Genomic DNA, 23,980 nt, shown 5'->3' with positions numbered 1-23,980 from the left:
TCATCTAATGCCCTGGGTATTAGGAAGATAAATTACTTTGTTCAAAATGCTTTGAGGTTTGAGAAACTAGACTTTTTTTTTTGAGACAGAGTCTCACTTTGTTGCCCAGACTAGAGTGAGTGCCGTGGCGTCAGCCTGGCTCACAGCAACCTCAATCTCCTGGGCTCAGCGATCCTACTGCCTCAGCCTCCCGAGTAGCTGGGACTACAGGCATGCACCACCATGCCCGGCTAATTTTTTGTATATATATTTTTAGTTGGTCAATTAATTTATTTCTATTTTTGGTAGAGACGGGGTCTCGCTCAGGCTGGTTTCGAACTCCTGACCTTGAGCAATCCGCCCGCCTCGGCCTCCCAAAGTGCTAGGATTACAGGCGTGAGCCACCACTCCCGGCCAAAACTAGACTTTTTGTTTGCTCAGAATCCTCCCTTGGACCTCTAAGAGAAAAACCTCCCTACACCTGTATCCATTGTAGATGGGGTTTGTCTTTTCTCTGATCAGTTACTCACAGCACCCTTCATCAAAGATGCCCTGAGGAGTGAGGGCAAAGAGGGCAGAGTTTTCTGGAGCTTTGCTGAGCACTGTTCCAATGGCCTTTGAGATCTTGTGGGGCTGTGGGTGGGAGTGAAGAGGGGCGTGATCCCAGGCCTATCTGACTCTAAATACTTTGCCCTTTGCCCTGCAGAAAAAGATTTTCTGGACCCTCCAATGTTCTATTTGGGGAGCTGACCAGGCAGGGAATGGGGAGGAAGGATGTGGAACCGGGTGTGGGATAACAGGGTATGGTGAGGAGTGTGGCAAGTAAGAGAAAACAGCCCCTTCTAGAGATTCCAAGCCAGTCTCTGAGCATCAGGTGGCTAGATCTTCAGACTTTTCAAGAGAATCTGGTGATTGTATGTGGCATTTCTTAGTTTGAAATTATGGGTCAAAAGGCTCACAGATCAAATGGTAGTTCTACTTGCATCTCTTTGAGGTATCTCTGTACTGCTTTCCACAGAGGTTGTACTAGTTTGCAGTCCCACCAGCAGTGTGTGAGTGAGTGCTCCTTTCTCTCCGCATCCACACCAACCTTTATTGTTTGGGACTTTTTGATAAAGGCCATTCTCACTGGAGATAAGTGATATCTCATTGTGGTTTTGATTTGCATTTTTCTGATGATTAGAGATATTGAGCCTTTTTTCTTATGTGTCTTGGCTATTAGTCTATATTCTTTTGAAAAGTTTCTGTTCATGTCCTTTGCTCACTTTTTGATAGGGTTGTGTTTTTTCTTGCTGCTTTTCTTGAGTTCTATATAGATTCTAGTTATCAGCCCTTTATCGGATGTGTAACATGGGAATATTTTCTCCCATTCTGTAGGTGTCTGTTTGCTCTTGTGACAGTTTCCTTGGCTGTGCAGACGGGGGGGGGGTATGTTCACACCTAATGGGTGTGGGGGATGGGCTTGCTTGAAGCTCTGACTTGGGTGAGCCAAAGGCAATATGTATAATCTAAACATTTGTATCCCCATAATATGCTGGGGAAAAAAAGGTGCACAGACAGCAAAACTGGACTTCAGAGCTAAGGGGGCTGGGCCCGGTTCTCTCTTCCTCGACCCCAGGACCCCAGGAGTCCCACACTCAAGGAGAAAAGACAAGAATAGTTATATGAAACCCAACTGTTGAGGAACTGCCCTGCACCCCTTGGTTTCCTCCCTGTAACAGGGAGGGAAGGGGGAGTTTACTCCCCAGGAGGTGGTGTGGAGGAAGAACTCAGGTTTGGAGCATCCTCCTAAACTGTGAAGTGCTTACAGACATGAAGGGGGTGGTATTAGACGCTACACCAAGCCTGCCATGCGCTGTCAAAGGCAGGGAGTCACAGTGGGAAGAACACAAGCCTTCACCTGAGACGGGCCTGGGTTCAAATCCTGGCCTAGCCTCTGAGGGTCACTTGACCACAAGTAAGCATCTTCATTCCTTTCAGCTTCAGTTTACCCTTCCTGAAATGGGGGTCATGGCACCTGCTTTGTAGGATTGAGTGTGGTTCCTATATGGGAGAGAGGCTCCTAGCTCTCCTTCCCTTGGCCCTGGGAAATTAACAGTGATGCATTTCTGCTGCCCCGTCTGCTCCTGTAGGGAACACCTTCAGCACCCTGGCTGGACTGGTCTTTGACTGGACAATTGTGAAGGACACAGAGGCAGACAGGTTCTCAGACTCCCACAATGCACTGCGGTAAGGGGCGCCTCCACCGGGCTAACGGGAAGGGAAGTGGGATGGGGGACATCCAGGGGCTCCTCACTGCCTGGGGGCCTCCCTCATTGTCAGCAAGGAGTCCTGGGCGATTCCCAGGTGCCTGCTGACGTCTGGCAGTACCAGTGCCTGATTTGGGGCAGGGTTTGTTCACAGTTGGGCAGGAACCTGGCTGCTCTGTGGCCCACTGGGGTGTGTGGTGTGGGAAGTTGTCAAAGAGGCTTGCGACACCCAGTTGCAGAAATTAGACAACACAGGTGACAGCAGGCAGTTTTGGGCCCTGGGGAAGCGTGAGTGGCACCAGAGGGCAGAACTACCATTGGGCCCAAGTTAGAGGGGAGACAGGTTTTGGCTGAGAGGACCAGGCCAGTGGTGACAGCTGTTCTCAGGTGGAGCAGGCTGGCGTCCCCAGCACGGCGGTGCAGACAGGCCTGTCACGAGGTGGCCAAGTGTCTTAACCCATGTCATCCTTCCAGCAGCCACAGAGGCTATATGTACCACTGTTCCTTCATTTTTCAGTGATAGAAACTGCCCCTGGGAGAGGTTGTGCTGTCTGGGATGGGGGAGGGGCAGAGCTGGAATCTGAACTCAGGTCTGCCTCGCTGTGAACCCCATCTGGCTATGCAGACGTATGTTAGATAAAATGAACAGTTCAGGTCCGGAGCCACACTTGAAGTGCTCGACAGCTGTGTAGTAAGGGGCTGCTGCCTGCTGGACGGAGCAGAAGCACAGCCACTGACCATGTGTTCCATCCTCGTGGGACGCTCCCTGGCGGCACTGGTGCAGGCCAGGGTCTGAGCGTTCATTCTTGACTGCACTGCATTGCCCCGTGCTTTGCTAAATAATTTTTTAAAGAGTATGGTCCCTTCTTGGGGAAGAAGACTTGATTTTTTAAACTTTTGCAACAATTTTAAGCTTACAGAAAATTCACCAGTTCAGTACGAAAATTGGATCATCCTCAGTCACCTGAGGGCAGCTGCTAGCCTGGTGCCCGTCCTCCTTGATTATCACACGTGCATTGCCATGAGGGTGTTTTCCCGCGTAGCCACAGCAGAGTCGTCCAGACTAGGAAATTAACACCAGGACAGACAGTCTTTTGACCACATTGAGTTTTGCCAATTGTCCAAATTTTGTCCTTTTTAGCAAAAAAAAAAAAAAGCCCCAAACCAAAAAAAACCAGCACAGAGTCACATGCTGCATGTTGTCCTGTTTCTTTCAGTCTCTGTCAGCCTGGGACAGTCTCTTAGTCTTTCTCTGACTTTCAACACCTTGATGCTTGTGAAGAGGACGGTCTGGTTGTTTTATAGAATGTCCCTTGTTTGGGTTTATCTGATGTTCCCTCACGACAGGCTCTGAGCTTTATACCTTTGGCAGGAACATCACTGAAGTGAGATTCTGTGTTGTTCTAATTGCTTCTGATTACAATTCCACTTGGCCTGTTAGTGATGATGGTCACTGCAGTCATGTGGGTGAGGTAGTGTCTGCTGGGTTCCCCTGGTGAAATCGCCTTCTTGCCCCTTTGTAATTCATAAGCACTTGGTGGGAGAATTAATAGTCTGGTCTTTCATATATACCTCCAGGAGCCCAGCTCTGGGCTGTAGTGGTGTTGGGAACGCTGGTGCCCCCTTCACGAACTCTGGGCTTGGCTTGTGGCTGTCACCAGGCAGACATCCTCCTATCCTAATGATTTTGCCAGCTGAGTCACCCTAGGGAGTCAGAGCTCTGTGGGGGTTGGGACTTATCCTCTGTCTCCAGCTTTGGAGTTTGTGGTGTTTCTTAAAGCTGGGAGCACTGGCTGTAGCGTCAGAGAGACCTGGATTCCAATCCTGGTCCTGTCCCTTCCTGCCTGTGGCCTTAGGCAGGGAGCGTAATCTGCCTGAGCCTCAGCTTCCTCTCTGTAAAACAGAACCAGAGGCGATTACTGTGCCCCCCTTTGAGGGACGGCGTGCGGGTGCTCAGGCCAGGTGCACACTAGATGTCTGGGGGATGCCAGTTCCCTGCCCCTTCTGGGCCACCAGGCCCCCCACTGAGCTTCCAGGTAGTTCAATACCTGGGCTGAATGTAAACCGAAATCCAAGATGCTAAGGTGTGTTGGAACTGGATTGTCCTGGATTTTCATTCAGTTCAGCACATGACACCTCGTAAAACTGGGGGAGGAAATAAATCATGGCGTGGCACAGCACCCAGCAGATCGTGGGGAGAATGGAAGTGTGTCCAGCAGATTGCTCTTGTTCAGGCGGAACGGCGGGCTCGTATGTCAGTGGCAGGCTGAAGGGAGAGGCTGTGTGGAAAGGATTCCTTAGCCAACCCTGCTCACCAGCCCATGCTCCAGGGCAGGCCTGCCATGTGCCTGCCTTCTCCCTGTCCTGGAGCTCTCTCCACAGCCCCATGTGGGGAGGGTGAGATGTAATGTGTCCACATCCCTGAGGCTTGAGGGGAGGCCACTGGAGATCCTTCTCCGGAGTCAGGTGCTGGGGCAGGCTGAGACCAAGGCTGTGGCTGGCACTGCTTTGGTTGGGCCATGTTCTTGGGCCTGCCGCTCAATTTCCGTGGGCCTCACTTTTCCTGTTTGGGCTAAGCCAGTGTCCTCAGATTTCAGTGTTTATCGTCACATGTGGATTTTGATATAATGCAGATTCCCAGGCTTCTTGCAGACAAAGGCTGGGCCAAGGGCCAAGAATCTGCATTTTCCACAAGGACGTTGGCATTTCTGATGTAGGAAGTTGCAGAGACATGTCTCTAAGCAGCCCTGACTCGGGGGACACCCCTTATTTCAGTGTCAGGCACCTAGTAGTGGGAGGTCCTGACAGCGAGTGTTGTGGTACATTCTGATGAACCTTGTGTTCAGGTTTGACCACTGGACTTTGACGGTGCGCTTCTTTTCTAGAATCCTCACTTTCCTGGAGTCTACGTACATACCTCCCTCTTACATCTCTGAGATGGAGAAGGCAGCCAAGCAGGGCGACACCATCCTGGTGTCTGGGATGAAGACGGGTAGCTCCAAGCTCAAGGCTCGCATCCAGGAGGCTGTCTACAAGGTAGGCCCTGGGGGAAAGGGAGTTGACTTCCTGCTCATGCTCCTGGACACGCTAGATAGTGGGAGTGAGGTGCTCCACTGTTTCTTTCGGGCAGGAGTCTCTATTTTTGTTGGTTTGATGCACGGCTTAGGAAAAGGCGCACCATCTCTGGAATCACAAAGCGTTTGCATGTTCTCAGTTTCAAGGGAGGCCCAGGAGCAGGAGTGTTTCCAGTAATGAGCTTGTGTTAAACAGCTGCCTCTCTGTCCTGGTAGAGGACACACCCAAGCACTTGGGACTCTGACAAAAGCTGGGGGCTCCCGCTGTCTTCTGTGCCAGCTCTCCCACTGCCCCACTTGGAGCCTGGAGACTGGTTGCCCAGTGGCCCCACCTGGCCAGGGCTAGGTCTCCTCACTACCACCCCCACACCAGCCCACTGACCCTGTCAAGCCTCACTAGTACCTGTTTCCCCATCAATGTCCCATTTTCCGAGGGACGGGACAGAGGAGAGGAGAGTGAGGAATGGGTTAGCCGAGGTCCTGGCTCCTCCCTGCTCCTGCGGGTGAATGTCCATCCACCCCTGCCTCCATTTGAGCTGCAACCCTGAGAGCTTTTTGCTTAGTACCTGGAGCACAGGCAGGAAGGTTGTGCTACTTTATCTCCCTTTGAGTTTATAAAGCAACAGCAAAGAGAAATCCTTTTCTGATTCACGCTTTAGCGGTTTAGCCAGTAGTTTGGGAGCCCTGGAGGGTTATGGAAAATAGGGACATACCATGTCACAAGGACTAATCCCACAGGACTTGCAGGTAGTGTTTGGAAATGATGTGCCCTTGTGTGGGTGCCCAGGGCTGGGGTGGAGCTGACTGCACCACTGAGCGGGAAAGGCATCCTTGCCCTGTGCATGGCTAGGAAACAGCCTTCTGAGCCTGCCGTGCTGGGAAGCGCCTGTCACAGCGCCCCACCCATGGCAGGTGCTTGGTATATTTTTTCTTTTTTATGTGTCAAAGATATTATTTAACTTAATGTTAGGACCCCTGTAAGATGTCACAACAGGCTCAGAGGAGGATCCAAAGAACAGGCACATGCATAAGCCACTAGGGCTGCTGAAATGAACTTAGCGATGAAAAACTGCCCATACTCGTAGGATGATAATGAGTTGTAGCTCCACCAGAAAAAATACAATTGCATTTCAGTTCCCTACAACATACAGGGCTGTCACATAGGCCAAAGGCATGAAACATGCAGCCCTTGGAGAACCTGATGACCTGGAGGGCGGCCCCAGGCAGGTGCCTCGTGTCTGTGTCCCATTGCAGAGGCTCTCACAAGTTTTCCTGAGGAGGAGGTCCCAGGTCCCAGGGGACGCAGAGTGGGCAGGGGAACAGGCCAAGGAGCAGGGTTGAATGCTCATCACAGACACAGGCCTCTCCCTCTGTGTGCTTGGCCTGCACCTTCCCAACCTCCATGGACTTCAGGCTTTTGTGGGGAGAGAAGGTGAGCTCCAGGTGGCTGTAGCATCCAGAGTTCACTCTGGCTCCTCTCCCTTCTGTTTAATTGTTACTAATCTAAATCAAGATGTGACATGCATCACGTTGAGAGAGGTACTCAGTGCTCAGTATGTTTTGGTAATGGCCTGGGCCTGTGTGCCTGGCATTCACACAGGGTGCCCCTGGGGTTTCTGGGGTGTGAAGCTGGGGGTTGGGAGTGATACCATCTTTCGTTACTCTTAACTCGCCTATTCCCATATTTTTTTAAAAACGTTTTTTCTCTTGCCCATGCTGAGTCCCCCAACCCCCAACCCCAGCTCACATTTTCTACCCTCTTCTTTGTGCCAAGAGTGTGCGCCCTGCGGAGGTCAGGCTGCTGATTTTGGAGAACATCCTTCTGAATCCAGCATACGATGTCTACCTGCTCGTGGGGACTGCCATTCGCTACAAGGTGCAGAAGATCAGGCAGGGGAAGATCGCAGGTGACTCAGTGGCTCAGTGATCATGGCAGATGCTTCCCCCTGCCCCTTTTTCATTGTGGTAAAATACACATTTACCATCTTAACCATTTTTAAGTATACAGTTCAGTGACATTAAGTACATTCACAATGATGTGCAGCCATCACCACTGTCCATCTCCAGAGGTTTTTCATCTTCCCAAGCTGAAACTCAGTCCCCATTCGACACTGACTTCTAATTTCCCCTTTCCCGGCCCTTGGCACCCACCGTTCCACTTTCTGTCTATGAAGCTCACTCCTCTAGACACTTCATATAAGTGTAATCATATGGTATTTGTCCTTCTGTGTCTGGCGGCTTTCACTTCGCGCAGTATTTCCAAGGTTTATCCACATTGTAACAGGTATCAGAGTACCCTTTGGCATTAAGGCTGAATCACATTCCATTGTATGGATAGACCATGTTTGTTTTACCCATTCGTCTATCAGCGGACTCTGGGGTTGCTTCCACTCTGGGGTTGCAAAGAGGGTTGCACCAGTGCTATGTCAGACCCTTGAGTGTCAGTATTTTCATTCCCCAAAATGACTCATTTGGAGAACTTTAAGCGAGGGAGGAAGCTAGTGCTTCAGTAAGCAGCATAAAGTAATGTTGCTTTATTGAGCAGTTGTGCTATTTTATTAGGGCATTTATCCTTAATGCACTGCCCCCATATTCTAAAAACTGGGCACATACTCTGCAAGAATTACAGCCCAGTTTGGCTGGGCTTCCCCTACTCAGAGGTGAGGAAATGGGCTGTGCATTCCCTAAAGGAGTCTCCCTTCTAGTCTGCATCCGACTCACCTGCAGGGCTTGCTAAAGCACAGATTGCTGGGCCCCAGCCCCAGCGTTAGAATCAGCAGGTCTAGGCCGGGGCCACCGTGTGAAGTTCCAGGTGATGGTCATGGTCCAGGGACCACACTTGGAGAACCTTTTGCTCTAGTGCAAATTATTGGGGACATCTTAGATCACACAAAAAACACCCCAGGACAGGAGGTAGGCAGGTTGGCTCCTTTTTACAAGTCCTACCTGAATACCCAGGAATTCTGAAATGTGTTTTAGCTAAAATTCCTCCGAGTGACTTGTGCGACTTGTGCAGGGCTCCCTGTGTGCTAGGCCCCGAGCTGGGATCCAGAGAGGAGGGGCAAAAAGGGGTGCTGTCTGCGGTTCCCTGTGTCCTCTTTCCTCGCTCTCCCTGGAGGGCTGGAACGTGGCCCCACCTGTAGAGCCAGTGAGTGGGTGATTGGGTAGGAACTCGTGAGAATTAGGGAGAGCAGCTGTGGACATAGGTGAGCTCTTGGGACTCAGAATCCCATCTCTGTTCCTCACTGGCTGCTACTCCTGATTCCCAGAGCCCCTAGCTCTAACAGGTGGCTGTTGGGAGTTCCTGTCTCTGGGGCTGTTGAGGGATGAGCTGGGGAACATGCTTATGAGACACCTAGTACGGTCCTGAGGCATCTCGATCCCTGGGCAGCAGTGGCCGTTTCTATAAGAAGTGTGGGTGGTGTCTGCTCACAGGCCGAGGAACTCACACGCGGGCGAGACAGGCTTTGTAAAACCTGCTATTTCCTGGGGAAAGTGTTCTCCGTCCTGGTTCAGGCTAGGCAGGTTTGTTTCTACAAAGCAGATGCAGGGTGACACAGAGCAGGAAGAGACTGAGGGTGGCAGAGACATAACAGAGTCTGTTGTTTGCAATTACAGACCTAGCTTTTGAGGCCCCGGGGAAGACCACTGACCAGAGAGAGCCTTTTTGGAAACCCCTTGAGGCTGGACAGAAGCAGTGAAAACACCCCTGCCACTTGTCCCCACGGGTGCAGAAACAAAGAGTGCACTTTCATGGTGATCAGAAATAGCCCAGTGTTAGTATTCTTTAAGCAGGTGACAATTTAACTCAGAGGCTATGGTTAACTTAAAAAAATATAGGTATGGCAGTCACAAAAGGAACCAGATTGCCTCTGAAAATTCATGGAGTGTCAACTTTGTTCACAGGCATGGAGAATAATTGTAAAACTTAAAAGCACTAAAAAAATGAAGCAAAAAAAAAAAAAAAAAAGTCAAGCAGCTGTACTGACAATAGGGCGCAGAGATTCAGAGGGGCATATTGGCTTTTAATGTTTTCTACCTTTGTTCTCTCCCTCCCTCTGCACTTTTGTTTGTTGGTTGGTTGGTTGGTGGCCAGAACTCTCCATGCCTTCCGACCAGTACGAGCTGCAGCTTCAGAATAGCATCCCGGGCCCAGAAGGAGACCCAGCCCAGCCTGTGGCTGTCCTGGCTGAGGACACGTCGATGGTCACTGCAGTGCAGCTTGGTCAGAGCAACCTCATCCTTGGCCACAAGAGTATCCTCTTCTTGGACCTGCATGTGTGTGTGTGTGTGTGTGTGTGTGTGTGTGTAGGCACATTGGGCCTGCCATTTTGAAGTCAAGTTGTTTTTCCTCCCTGAAAGCCAGGCAAGGCTAAAAATAGCCCTGTTTCCCCTCCATGGTCTGAAAATCAGAGTCGAAATAGCACTGCTGAGTGGAATTGCGCATGTCTGTGGGTGACTCCCTGGCGAGGCTCCCAGAGGTGGGAGGTAACAGCAGGAGCTGAGTGTCATTCCTCACCGCTGCAGACTTTTCTGGTACCTGCAGCCTCCTCAGAGGGGGCCTGGCGGAGGCTGTTTCCATGTGGCATATGAGTGGTTGATGTCCCAAACTTGTTGCTGTGTCCTGTGTGGTCTCCAATGGCTCTTGCAGAAATTGCCCTTTGCTGGTGGAGAAAACGCAGGGCAGCCTTTGATTCTGAAAATGCCTCTGCTCCACTTGGCTAAAGCCAGGGGGGTGCCATCTCTTCTTCTATCCCTGTGCTGTCTCAATGACAATCGGGCCATCTGAGCCACGCTGAAGCCTGCCTGCTGGCTTATTTGCAGTCTTTCTCCTTAACTAAGAATTCAGGTTTTCGCATGCAGGGTGCTTCTAGGTTACCCAACAGCACTATCTACGTGGTTGAACCCGGATACCTGGGTGAGTGTGGGCCTTCTGGGCCTTTGTGGATTCTGTGCATTTGTGACTACATGAGTTTAAAGAAGAAGGACAAGCAATAGTCCCACAGAAAATGCTTCACTCTGGTCAGCTCTGTTGCGTGCAAGGACTGGGGCCAGCAGCACTCAGCCTCCACTTGCCCGGGCCACTCCCGGCCCTCCCCTGGTCAGTGCAGATACAAGCAGAACGGAGCTAGACACGAGCAAGGCAGGTGGAAGGCTCGGCAGGGAGAGGAACTGGACAGGGCAGAGAACCCCAGGAGGGTTCGTCTCCTCCTGGTGTTTACATTAATTCCAGGGCTTTGCCCAGACCTGATTGTTGCTAGGTCAGGTCGGGCCCAGTGGTCAGCTCAGTTATAGAGGGGTCCTAAGGTGACGTGACAGCTGGCAGTTGCCTCGGCAGGGAGGTGGGGAGGCATTTGGCTGAGGGAGGAGGGGAGGAATCCGAGAGCTGATATTTAAGGCAGGCATTTTCTCAGAGGGAGCTGCTTTTGTGGGAAGGTGTCCTGGCAGAGGAAACAGCTTGGGCAGTGGTGTGGAGGTGAGAAAGCACAGGGCTTCGCGGGGGACATCCAGACAGTGCAGTGGGAAGAGGGCTGAGGCCTGGGAGGGCAGGGCTGGCTCATGGCAAGGGCGCTCTGCGCCAGAACGTTCTGTTCTGAACGTAGACCCACTGTGGATTCAGACTGTAGACCTACTGTGGTTCAGAGCTTAGATCTGTGGATTCAGAGCAGACTTACAGAGGACAACATTGAGTTTGAGTGAGCCCTTAGCAGCCAGAGCAGTATCCTGATATGTTCAAGGTCAGTGCCAGGGAAATGAGGTCAGTACTCAGGCAGCCAGTCCTCCTCCAGGGAGGAAGCCAGGTGACTAGTTGTGGGGCCCCTGTGCTGATGGAGCTTGGTCCCATCCTCTTCCTTAGCCACGCTGCCCTGGAGTCCTGAGTCCTCAGACTGCCACACTTATCTGTTGTAGGGTTCACAGTCCACCCTGGTGACAGATGGGTGCTCGAGACTGGCTGCCTGTACGAAATCACCATCGAAGTCTTTGACAAGTCTAGCAACAAGGTCTACCTGTCAGACGTGAGTGCTCACTCTGTCCCAGTGGGGCCACAATGTGGGGATGTCTTGTGAGGCAGCTGCTCTGAGAGCAGACGCCAAAGCAGCAGGGACCCCATGCAGCAGACCGAGGAGGGGCCGTCTGCTTCCTGGTGTGCTCCCAGGTCTGTGGGTCTGCACACTGCGCCCCCAGCAGACTCCTTGCAGGGTTGGGGGGAGAGGGCGCCATGGCAGCAGGGCTCAAGGCAGTGGGACAGGTGGTGGCTTCTGGCTGCTGCCTTCCTGTCCCTTCCCGTGGACCTGGGATCTCACAGCTGAGACTCCGTTCTCCTCCCGCTCTGCAGAGGATTGAGGAGCAGCTCCTGGCCTTCTCCCTGCTGGCCCCAGGAATACCTCTAACCCTCCCAGAAGTCACTGTGTGACTAAGGACAACCTCATTTAGCTTTCTGCTTCTGGAAATGGGTGTCAGACAAACGGGGAGAGTAGGAGAAATCTTGACCACTTTTCTGCCCATGTGAGAAATTGGCTGGATTGTCTGAAGGTTCCAGACCATGCTGGTGGCGTTGGAGGTTTTAGGAGGAGGCAGCAAGGTTCTCCTTTGGCTTCTTTGCAGAAATCACTGATTTCATCATGTCACGAAACAAAGGCTGGGATGTCACCATGTGTTTTTTTTAAGTTAGCTTCAAGCGCCTTGATGTGCTTTCTTTCATATTTGATAGTTTCTTATTGAGACCTGGGGGCCTAGGGCAGCTGACGGCAGGCTTGAAGCTCCACAGGGAGCTGAAGCAGGAGTGCAGGTCCCAGGCCATGTGGGGAGGGGGGTTGCCTAGGAGAGTCCCAGGCCAGAGTGGGCAGAGCTCCATTCCAGGGCTTCATCTAGCTGCTGCCTGCTTTTGGAGGCCTCTGAGGCCCAGAGGGCCCCTTGGTCTGCCCTGGCTTCATTTTTAGGGTCCTATAGCTTCTTGCCTGAGTTGTGATTTTCTAGAGTCACCCAGAAACATCTCTCTCCCATCCTGCTTTACCTTCCAGAACATCCGAATCAAAGTGGTGCTTCCTCCTGAGTTCTTTGAGGTACTCTCGTCTTCCCAGAATGGGTCGTACCATCACGTCAGGACAGTGAAGAGGGGCCAGACAGCCATCGACGCCACTCTCACAGCTGTGGTGGACCAGGCAAGTTGGCCCAGCCCTTCCTCTGGCCCCTTGACCTATGAGGCCCGCCTCCCTGGGCATAATGTCGACCCCGGTGGGTCATGAGCCCTGGGAGTTGGGAGCTCCGAGCTCGGCCTGGCTGTGCCCCTCTCCTGGTTCCTGGAGAGGCCCTGCACTCTCCGGCTCAGGGCACAGGCTCCAGCTGCACAGGAGCCGCCTGGAGCCAAGGGGCTAGGGGCATTCCTGTCCTCATGATGGGCACAGCCCCTCTCTCACTCCTCTTCCCTGCCCCTGTGAAAGTAGCCTGTGTCTCCTAGGGCTGGGGGTGGAAACCCTTGTTGGAGGAGACAGTGTCGGGCCCAGGCGCCCAGCTGAGCCTCACCTAGGAACCACCAGCATTCCGTTGTCTGTTTGGGTTGCTCATTTCCCACAAAGTATTTTTTTTCCTTTGTGTTAAAAGGCCAATCAATCGGTTTTAGGTAGCAGCAGACTTTTATTGATTGGTAAATTGGAACGGATGGTCTCGTTTTTCTACCCTGCATAAAACACCCTGACCTATAAGAGGCAGGAGACTGTAGCAGAAAGAAATGGTCTGAGCACCAGTGACTCTTGTCAAAGTTGGCCACCTCAGCTCTGGGGGTTTGGGTGAATTTCCTATAGCTCTCCCAGTCTCAGTTTCCCCATCTGTAAAGTGGACAACCATGGTTGGACAACTATGTCCAACCTGCCAGGGGTGCCCCAAGGAATTTGGTCAAGCAGCACTTATGGGAGTGACTGTCCCAGAGCCCTGGAAAACCATCCCCATGGAGATCAAGGAGGCTGCAGGGTGTCTGGCATTTTCCTTTCTACTCTCCCACAAGCACAAATCCAAGGAGGGTAGGGGCCCAGGTTACTGAGAAAAACTGCTGACAACCTGGTTGTCATGGTGATCTGTGGCCCTCTTACCCTTTGTAGGACGGAGGGGTCCACACGCTACGTGTGCCCGTGTGGAACCAGCAGGAGGTGGAAATTCACATTCCCATCACTCTCTATCCCAGCATCTTGACATTTCCATGGCAACCAAAGACAGGTGCCTATCAGTATACAATAAAGGTATGTGAGACCCCATCTCTGGGTGTATTTTTATCGGTGTTTCCATGGGATTGTGGCTTTTTGTCTATTTTATTGTAACATTACGCTCTAGTAGTTGGAGAGAATTTAAAATCGGAGTCTACAATTTCTGTATTTCCTGAGGTTTCCATTATAGCAATGTATTGGTTTCGAACTCCTGACCTTAAGCGATCTGCCCACCTCGGCCTCCCAGAGTGCTAGGATTACAGGCGGGAGCCACTGCACCCGGCCTGTATTTTGGTAATGAGGGAAAAAACCAACAAAAACCAATAGTTGAAAAATAGAGAAAAGAAAATACAATGAAGAAATCCTGGAATACAGATTTGAATTCCACTTAACATTTCTTTTTCTAAAAATTGTTTTTTGAGAGCAGTATATAGAAAAAATTCAAGGGGAAAATATCTCCAGCCCTGTCACATACCACATAACATTGCTCTGACCTTCATGTTCCCACGTGGTATTAGCCGGCAGGGACTCACCTCAGATGGGGCTGGAGTCCTGTGGTCATTGCAGGGCCGGCCAGTCCCGCTGTCCCCCTGGAGTAATGACAAGTGTCCTGTCTGGTCACTGGCATCTGCTCCCTGTCCTCTCAGGTGTGTTACGTTTCTGGCCTCTTGGGTTGTGGGGTGGTTTTCCCTGATCCAGGAAGCAGAGAGAAGGCTGTTGATGTCTCAGCAGGAGTGGGCAGGGGTGTGTGCTGGGGGAGCTTGTGTCTGGTCACCGAAGCAGCGTCCTGCAGGTGACTCCATGGCCAGGTGTTTTTCCCACTCCAGCCTGAGCTCTGGGAGGTGAGGCCACTGTCATGGGTGTATGTGTTTGTATATGTCAGTCGTCAGGTCCCCAGGATACGAGGCCCAGAAATGAGAGAGGGCGGAGAGAGTGAGGGCAGAGAGAGCCTCCACTCGACAGTGGCTGATGCCGTGTTTGTCCATGCAGGGAGCTTTTACCTTGTGTGTGTATGTGTGAGCATGTGTGCATACATATTTGAGCATGTGAGAATGTATGTGTGTGTTTAGGTACGAGCATACGTCTCTGATTGTGAATGTATGTGGGAGAAAGTGAGTGGGTGAGTGTATAGTTGTGTGAGTGGCTGGGTGAGTGGATCTGCTAGTGAATGTGGACTTGAGTGGACGCGTGTGTCAGTGGGTGAGTGTGTATGGAACTGGTGAGTGTGAGTGTGAATGGATGAGAGTGAGTGGGCAAATGTTTTTGTGATGGTAAATGTGTGTGTGTGAATGGGTGAACACGTGAATGTGAGCATTTATAGGTGACTGTGTGTGACTAGGTGAATTACATGAGTGTTGGCAAACGTGTGTGTGTGCAAATGGGTAAATGTGTGAGCACATATGAGTGTGAGTGGGTGAGTGTGTGTGGGTGTGAGGGGTATACATGTGTGAGTGAGCGTTTGTGTGTGTGACTAGGTGTGGGTGTGAGTGGTAAGCATACCAGTGTGAGTGTGGAGGCAAATGTGTTGAGTGTGAGCATGCACGAGTGTGAGTGGTTATGGGTCCATGAGCACTGAGTGGGCGTGAGTGTGAGGGTAAACGTGTTGAGTGTGTGTATGAGGGTGAGTGGGTGTGAGTGTGAGGGTAAACGTGTTGAGTGTGAGCGTGTATGAGGGTGAGTGGGTGTGAGAGTGAGGGTAAATGTGTTGAGTGTGTGTATGAGGGTGAGTGGGCGTGAGTGTGAGGGTAAATGTGTTGAGTGTGAGCGTGTATGAGGGTGAGTGGGTGTGAGTGTGAGGGTAAATGTGTTGAGTGTGAGCGTGTATGAGGGTGAGTGGGTGTGAGAGTGAGGGTAAATGTGTTGAGTGTGAGCGTGTATGAGGGTGAGTGGGTGTGAGTGTGAGGGTAAATGTGTTGAGTGTGAGTGTGTGTATGAGGGTGAGTGGGTGTGAGTGTGAAGGTAAATGTGTTGAGTGTGAGCGTGTATGAGGGTGAGTGGGTATGAGAGTGAGGGTAAATGTGTTGAGTGTGAGCGTGTATGAGGGTGAGTGGGTGTGAGAGTGAGGGTAAATGTGTTGAGTGTGAGCGTGTATGAGGGTGAGTGGGTGTGAGTGTGAGGGTAAATGTGTTGAGTGTGAGTGTGTATGAGGGTGAGTGGGTGTGAGCACTGAGTGAGTGAGTGTGAGGGTAAATGTGTTGAGTGTGAGTGTGTATGAGGGTGAGTGGGTGTGAGTGTGAGGGTAAATGTATTGAGTGTGAGTGTGTATGAGGGTGAGTGGGTGTGAGTGTGAGGGTAAATGTGTTGAGTGTGAGTGTGTATGAGGGTGAGTGGGTGTGAGTGTGAGGGTAAATGTGTTGAGTGTGAGTGTGTATGAGGGTGAGTGGGTGTGAGCACTGAGTGAGTGAGTGTGAGGGAAAATGTGTTGAGTGTGTGTGTGTGTGTGCAGCACGCACTTGTCTCTGACCCACGCAGGGCCGGCAGGAGGCTGGCCCGTGATGCCGTGGCTCTTGGTTCTCCCTAGGCCCACGGCGGCAGCGGGAACTTCAGCTGGTCTTCGTCAAGCTACACGGTTGCCACGGTCACTGTCAAGGGCGTGATGACCACAGGCAGTGACACTGGCCTCAGCGTGATCCAGGCACACGACGTGCAGAACCCGCTCCACTTTGGCGAGATGAAGGTGAGAACTTGGGACCAGCACAGCCTTGGGAGCCCAGGCTTCTTCAGAAACACCCTGTAGCCTCCAGTCCTGTGCTTGGTGTGAGTGGCGGGCAAGGGGTGACCGTAGGTGGTCATGGCCACATCAGGAGGTGGACAGGACATTCCACATCTGGCAGTGATGGGACCAGAAGAGCCAGCATCCACAGAGCTGGATTTCGGTGTGGGGGAGATTAGAGAACACTGAAGACATGGGATCATCAAAGAGCCATTCTGGAAAATTCCCTAGGTCTGAAAGATGGGCATCTCGAATTGGAAGGGCCACTGAGCATTGGGTTGTAAATTCACAGTGAAAGGGAGCCGCAGGGCTTCCAGAGTCCAGACCACACCCCTCCCCTCACTCCGTTCAGGTGCAAAGCAGGTGTTCCCTGCACCTGGCTGTTGACCCCGAGCCATGTGGGACCATCTCAGTTGGCAACAGCAGCAGGCGGGGGTGGGGGTGGCTACCTCAGCTGAGCCTCTGCCAGCCACACTGTGGTCCCTGACCCCATGCCCCACCTGACCAGTGCTGTGACCTCAACCCTTTACTCCTTTCATTAGGGCAGTAAGGGAAGTCCCATAGTGTCAAGTCACAGCCTGATCTTGCAGTACTGGGGACGTGGGTAGACGGGCTAGTCCAGTCCTTTGAGATGCGTGTCTTTGACACGCACATCTGTCTAGAGTCAGGTCTCATTCCTACACAAACAGTATTGAATGGAGGCCCTTTAGATGAAGTATAATGCTCTGGTATTGGAATAAATTGGGATCCCATGTGCCCTTTCCCCCTTCTTCCTCCTCTCAGTAAACGCACCTCCTTTCCCCCAGCTGCTCAGCTGGAAGCCTGCGGATGGTTCCCGGGAGGCAGCATGTGTCCTGGGTAGGACATGGCGTCTGGGGCCAGACTGCCAAGTTCATGCTCCAGCTTACCACACTGCGGCTCGGGCCGGCTCCTGTCTCCTGGGGCCAGGCTCTTGCTCAGGCAGAGGAGGCTGGTGAGGAAGTGCCATGGGCTTAGATTCAGCAGTAAGAATGGCCTGGCATGTAGTAAGTGTGGTTGTGAGGGAGTATGAGCTGCTGTTCCCTCTCTCAGCCTCTCCAGCCCCTTGAATAAAGGGGCTCCAATTGGACCCATCCCCACCTCACCACCCTGGCTCACACCACCATCATCTCTACACCGGCGGCTGGCTGCTGATGGGTAAACAGAGGCCAGAGTTATGGGAACCTCTGAAGTCTCCCAGCTCAGCCACAGTGACAACATGATGTCCTAACATGGCCACAGGCATTAACATGACCACGTGACCTGGCCCACTGCCTCTCGGACCTCAGCCCTTTCCACTGCCCCTGCTCACTGCACTTCAGCCACACTGCCCTTCTTTACGTTCCTCCAGTGTGCCGAGCTGGCATGTGCCTGAGGACCTTTGCATGGGCTGTCCCTTCACCTGGAGTGTTTCTTCCCCAGATCTTGGCCTGGCTGCCCTGGACATGGTGTGAGCTCAGGGCTCCTTCTCAGAGAGGCCTTCCCTGCCAGCTCGGGCCCCAGACAACCCCAGTACTCAGTACAGGCTTCTAATGGCCATATCCTCAGTACCTAGCATACAGCAGCTCTTGTAGATCTGAGCAATGAGCCCTGCCCTTCCTGTGGAGGCAGCTGAGCCCAAGCCATGCCCTTGTCCTCTAGGTGTGTGTGATTGAGCCCAGCAGTATGGAGTTCACCCCATGCCCGGTGGAGGCACGTGTGGGCCAGGCCCTGGAGCTGCCTCTGAGGATCAGCGGAGTCATGCCCGGCGGAGCTGGTGAGGTGGTCACCCTGAGTGACTGCTCCCACTTTGACTTGGCGGTGGAGGTGGAGAACCAGGGTGTGTTCCAGCCACTCCCAGGTAAACCAGCACTGCAGAGCAGGTGCCACACAGTGGGATTGGGGCCAGATTCTCAGCATGGACTGCCCAAGTTCCCAAAAAGAGGGCTTGAGGCAGCAGAGGGGCCTCAGCATGAGCAGTGGCATTTGTCCCCTTGTCCATTGTTGGCCCCAGCCTGGTCTGCATCTTGCATACTCTGACCATTGGCAAATCACCAGCCTGTCAGGGCCTCAGTTTCCCTATCTCTGAGCTGAGTGTCATCTAAGTAGAATTGCATGCCAAAATGCCGATTTCAGTGCCTAGAATGTAGTCGGTGCTCGCAATGCATTGTCCATAGGGGTTCTGAGAGTCATCACCCCTGTGACATGCAAGCCCACCCCTCCTGAACACTCCCATCTTTTCTCTTCAGCATCCCCCGTGGGGTTTCGGTGTTGACATCGGTGGTGACTGGGGCAACAACAGTTAGTTTATCAAGTGTCAATCCTGCCAGGCACAGGGTAAGCACTTCGCATGCCTGACCTCATTTAGACCTTCCAACCACTGTAGCAGAACCAGCTGTTGTTGAGTCATATGTCAGATGAAGAAACTGAGGCTGTGAAGCTGCCCAAGGTCACACATAGCCTGGGGCAGGATGGGGTGGAGATCTGGGTGTGTGCAACACAGACCACGAAGCATTAGTTACCTGTGACAGCCTCCCAGAAGAGTCGCCCAGGCAGGGCAGGGATTCCTCTCTGATTTGCAGATGAAGGAAACCACAGGACTGGTAAGCTATTGGGCAGGAGAGAGATTTGGACAGGGCACTGAGAGTAACAGGGACAGCATTTGGTGGACAGGGCTGCCTGTGCCAGGGCCCAGAGGTGGGTGAGTCTGTGGTGGACCTGGAATGGCAGGACCTGTTGAATCATGGAGGACCTCAAAGGGCTTGGATCTAGTGTGGGGAGGCACTGAAGGTTTTTGAGCAGGGGAGTGATGTGATCCTGTCAGAGTTAGGAAGCTGGATTGTAGAGGTGTCTATAGGATCGTCTATGGTGCCAGGTGGCTTTACACACGCCCCTGTAGCTGTGATCATATAGAGCTGTTGCGATTTGAAGCTGCACAGAAGGAGCCAGCATGTCTGAGAGGGCCCTGAGCAAACCCACTGCATCCAGGAGAAACCAAGCTTATGAGATCTGCAGCGTTGTCTGCGAGGTAACCATTTAGGGTGGAGGAAAAAGCATTGTATGGGGAGAGGCCAGCTGGCAGCAGGACATGAGCAGCCCTTCCACGTCATCCCCCACATCCGTGCTGCAGGGGAGTCTTCAGGGTGCAGCCCAGGCACAGGGTCAGGTCCTAGGGAGCAAAGTACGGGGCTGGAATGCCACAGGCCTTGTCTAAGCCACTTCCTCCACCTATTGGCTGTGTGATGTTGGGTGTGCTGCCCGACCTCTGAGCCTTGGGTTCCTCATCCACCAAATGGGGATAATAGCTACCTGCTTACTGTGGAGGTTACAAGTGAATATCCCCAGGACAGTGCAGGGGCATTTTTCGAAGATTTTGAGCTCTGAAGACATCAGTCAGGATAGAAATCCCGCAGTGCCACGTTTTCCCAGGAAGTGCCTTCTGTCTCCCTGGCGTGGAGTACACGTGGCAGTGTGTGTGGGGGTGTGGGGCCCTGGTCGTGTGAAAAACACGTATCTTGGAAACCTGGACTCTAGTCAGGGCAGAGAGAGGCTCACCCCAGGGAGATTCATGGGACTGGAGGCCAGGCCAGGTTAGCAGATTGACTTGTCGCCGTGATGGCTGTCCTGGGCATCCTCACCTCAGAGGACATGCTTGGTTCCCATGTTAGGAAAGCTCTCCTTTTCTCTGCCTCCCTCCCTCTCCCAAGCTCACAGCACACATGACAGGGTTGTCCTTATGGCTCTGAGGAGGGGGCTGTACCAGGCTCCCTTGGTGGCCCTGGCCCAGGCCTGCTCTAGGCCTGCCCCCACCCCTGAAGTACCTTTTGTGGCAGGTTGGGGCTCCACGCTCTTCCTACTGGACTTGGATTTAGGTGTCCATTTCTTCCTTATCCTCATGGGTGGTGCCTTATTGACACCCCCTTGGTTGTGGGCACTACAGTGACGCTCCACAGAGCCTCCAACCCCCTTGGCACTTGGCCGGGCCCCCACCCAGGGTGGGGAGGACACCTCTGCTTTTGCTCCGTCTAGGCTCTTTCTTTCCTAACCAGCTTTGTTGATTGGTTTTCAGCTCCCTGTTTTCTGAGCACCTACTAAGTGCCATGCTCTGGGTGTTCCCTGGCAAGTGAGAGTGATAGAGAGACAGACGTAGTCTCTCTCTTTGTGGCGCTTCTGGGCTAGCAAGACAGGGTATCACAGGCCGTGCAGTGCCCATGATGAAGCATGCTGTGGGTGAGCAGGCCCAGGTGCTGTGAGCGCCAGCCCACTCCTAGGCATTACTTGGCAGTATGGTTCCCAGGAGAACTGTACAGAAGACATGTGGCTAAGCCAGTTTTGGGGTGTCCGGGAGGCTGTTTAGGGGAAGCATAAGCTCAGCTAAGACCCACCCACTACAGTGCAGGAGGGAGCTCTGGGGTGAAGGCAGTGTTCTCTGTCCCCTATGAGGTGTGGGACTCACGGGAGCATGTCTGTTTGTCAGAACTTGGGAAATGATCCTCTTAAGATGTGTGCATGTCCTGAGTGTAAAGCTGATATTAGGAAAAAATAACCATGAGTAAATATTGAATTGTAGATAATTGTCCATATGCTCTAGATTGAGAATGACGTGTGCTGATGTCTGCAACTTACTTTCACATGCATTAAGAAATAAGATGGATTGATGGATGAGTCGAAGAAGGGGAAGGCAGTAAGAGAAACAGCAAAGTGTCGTTTGTAGCATCTAGGTGACAGGTCAGTGAGTATTCACAGCATAATTGTTGCAACTTCACTGTACAACATTGTCCAAAAAAAGTGCTATGGAAAGAAAAAATAAGGCCACTACACACCCATCACCATGACTTTTCTTAGAAAGGTGAGCAATAGCAAGTGTGGCAGGGCCGTAGAGGAGCCGCTAGGAACAGTGTGAGTGATGTGACCAGTTTGGGAAAGACTCAGCAATAATGACTGGAGCCGAATGTGTGCAGGCCCCTCGGCCTAGCGGTCCCACTCCTAGGGCCACACCCAACAGAAATGACCGAGTGTGTCTCCCAAAAGGAAAGTGCACAGATGTCCTTAGTGACCCTGTGGATCACAGCCCCAGGAAGGAAGGGAGCCAACTGCTCAACCCCAGGAGTGTGGGGGCTCCCTGCCCACCTGCAGGACCAGCACAAAACTCTAAGAGGTATCCATTTAGGGCACTGAGTTTTTGCGGTGCCTTGTTGCTCAGCCACACACAGACATATTGTGTGTATATGCACACAACAGGAAAATGATGACAAAGACATGAAATGTGAGCAGCAATTGTGTGATGGGGACTGGGAGTGTTCCTTCGTGTCTCCCGGGGAGCAGGTGACACAGTGGTGAAGGACATGGACTCTGAAACCGGACCGTCAGGTCAAGTCCCGGCTCTGCTGTCCAGCAGCCGTGTCCCCTTAGGCAAATGACTGCAGCTCTCTGCGCTTTGGCTGCCACATCTCTAAAGTGGGAATAGCAACTGTGCCTCCCTGCTGGGATGGTTATGGGAATGGATATATGTAGAGAGCACTTGGTAAGGATTCACTCAGTACTGTGTCTCCTAAAGCTTTGCATGGCAAACCGGCATTGCTGTTATAAGCAGAAAGTTTACATGTGAGTATATTTTAAGAGGCCACCAGGAAAGATCTGAAAAGAAGCAATAACTGCTGAGGTGTTTGCCTAGGTGGGAGGAGGGAGTACTAGTGACAACTCATGTTTATTGAGAAAATACTCTGTACCAGGCACTGTTGGATCTACTGCTAGCACCATTTTGCAGATGAGAGGAAGGAGGCACAGAGAGGTGAGGGGACTGACCTAAGGACACACAGCCAGTGACGGACTGGCAGAGCCAGGGCTCCCAGGGCAACAGGAGGGCCGAGCGGGTTCTGGAGGGGATGGGGTGCCCCATCTAAGAACCTGCTCAGCCCACACTGTATTTGCAGCCAAGATAGTTACTATTCAGGACTGAGTGAAAGCATCTCTATTTGGGCATCCTTGGGAATATCTGAGGATCTGAGAGGAAACTTTGCTGTCGGGCTGGAGGTTCGACACCTCTGACAGGTTTCGCAAAGCCAACATTCCATGTGGTCCCTTCCAACATCAGTCCCTGGAGCCTGCTCAGGTAGTGACCCTCCAAGTCCCATCCCTAAATTGTCCCAGAGGAGGATTTTCTGCGGGGACTTTGCATGCAATAGTTCTCTGGAAGCCAAATCATCCAATAAATTCAGAAAGCTGATTGTGACCTTTTACTGTCCATAAACCTGAGTTTGGACTAATCAAGGACATGAGAGGCCACTAGTGCAGCCAGCCCAGGCCAGAAACACCCATAAGAGAGAAGGTCTCATCATCAGTGTCCAGTCCTCAGAGCTGAGCTGGGGAATGGTTACGTGTGCAGACCCAGAGCAAAATGCACCTGTAGGGGTTGTCCTGGCAACAAGGGGTTGGTCCAACCCCCAGTCCCCATCCACATTGCCACCTCTGCCCTGGGTGCCCCAGTCACTCTGGCCTCCTACTGCCCAGAATGCCTCCTGGCCATTTCCCGTGGTCACACTCAGGCCATGGAGGCTGCCAGACCCACCTCCTGCAGAAGCTGCCCCGGATCCCTGAGCGGCAGGTGGGCGTGGGCAGCAATGTGCATGTCCCTCCTTTGTGCCTGTGAACAGGTGGCTGTACTGTGGCTAGTTAGGTCCCTGTCGCATCTCCCCAGCTGGGCAGCGAGGTCCTCACAGTGTGGGGACATCTGTGTCTGCTCCATCTCTGGGAGCCCAGTGGAGCTCGGCCGGGGGCCGCGTGCAGGCTTCCCAGCAGGAAAGCCCACGTGCCAAGGCACACAGGTGTGATGGCGTCTGTGGCAAACTGGGCGATTCGGTGTGTGTAGTGCGAAGGGCAGGCTGGGGCTGGTGACGAGTCATCAGGGGGACAGGTCACGGAGGGACCTGAGGTCCAACTGAGGAACGGGGACTTGCCCTGAAGGGGTGGGAGCCAAGGCTGGATTTTAAGGACAGCAGCCCTGGGTGATGGCTCGCCAGGCTGTTAAGCATAAGGAAAATCCACACTGGGGAACGAAGGGAACCCACAAGACTCCACCCTGTCCCAACCCTTCTTGCTTCCCTTGGTCCTGCTCTCTCGGGGTGCAGGAGAGTCTCATCCGACTGGTCAGGCTCCAGGACCATGCTGGCCACCATTACTAGTGGCAGGGTCACTGCATGTTAAAGATTGCACACCGCATGGCTGGCTGAGCCATGCGCCAGGGCCAGGGCCTTCCTGGACCTTGCTCAGGCTCCTTAGGGACCACGAGGAAGCTCCCTGATGGGAGCCTGAAAGCCCAGATCCAAGCCTACCGGAAATAGCGGGCCCTGGGAAGCCGGAACTTGTCTTATGAAAGCCCCCCTTCCCACCACCCCGTCCATTCGTCTGGCTGTGGTCTCTCGTGATACACCCCCCTCCAGCCCCCAGGACATTGGCTCACCCAGAGGCACCCTTTCGACCTCTGGCTGGCCGAAGGCCCACACCTCACTCAGGCCTCTTAGGGGACCCTTCTGTGCCATTGTTAGGAAAGGGAGGAAGCATCACAGCAGAAAGGCCAAATGCTGCACTGTGCAGACAGGAACCCCAGCAGGACAAGTGGCCCCCTAGGGTGCTTAGGGGACTAGCCCCAGGCCACTGCTCTGACTCCCAACACAGGACCTTGTTATCCTACCGGGCATAATGAACACAGGCCGACAGGGCCTAAGGTCCCCATTGGTCCTTCTGAAAACGTTAACCAGGTGATGTTGGTGT

The 23,980-nt window shown here is 52.8% G+C and overlaps 1 protein-coding gene across 4 annotated transcripts in view; it reads left to right on the top strand.

Annotated features, from left to right (window-relative positions):
* The window catches only part of NUP210 (nucleoporin 210), a 111,291-nt gene that overhangs the window by 27,644 nt on the left and 59,667 nt on the right, over nucleotides 1-23,980 (top strand). For 3 of the 4 annotated variants that reach the window (XM_075996357.1, XM_075996356.1, XM_075996359.1), the window contains exons 4-13: nucleotides 2,112-2,208; nucleotides 5,114-5,264; nucleotides 7,077-7,209; nucleotides 9,399-9,557; nucleotides 10,152-10,220; nucleotides 11,213-11,319; nucleotides 12,325-12,465; nucleotides 13,399-13,536; nucleotides 16,022-16,177; nucleotides 17,873-18,071. In XM_075996357.1, the coding sequence (XP_075852472.1) occupies nucleotides 2,112-2,208; nucleotides 5,114-5,264; nucleotides 7,077-7,209; nucleotides 9,399-9,557; nucleotides 10,152-10,220; nucleotides 11,213-11,319; nucleotides 12,325-12,465; nucleotides 13,399-13,536; nucleotides 16,022-16,177; nucleotides 17,873-18,071 (1,350 nt within the window). The remainder of the gene's footprint in view (nucleotides 1-2,111; nucleotides 2,209-5,113; nucleotides 5,265-7,076; nucleotides 7,210-9,398; nucleotides 9,558-10,151; nucleotides 10,221-11,212; nucleotides 11,320-12,324; nucleotides 12,466-13,398; nucleotides 13,537-16,021; nucleotides 16,178-17,872; nucleotides 18,072-23,980) is intronic. The other variant, XM_075996358.1, reaches the window with a different exon arrangement.

This window comes from Microcebus murinus, chromosome 21 (genome assembly GCF_040939455.1).
Source record: "Microcebus murinus isolate Inina chromosome 21, M.murinus_Inina_mat1.0, whole genome shotgun sequence".
In the NCBI taxonomy this organism is placed as follows: domain Eukaryota; kingdom Metazoa; phylum Chordata; class Mammalia; order Primates; family Cheirogaleidae; genus Microcebus; species Microcebus murinus.
The sequence above is the reverse complement of the archived record's forward strand: the minus strand, read 5'-3'. Positions and strand labels throughout refer to the sequence as shown.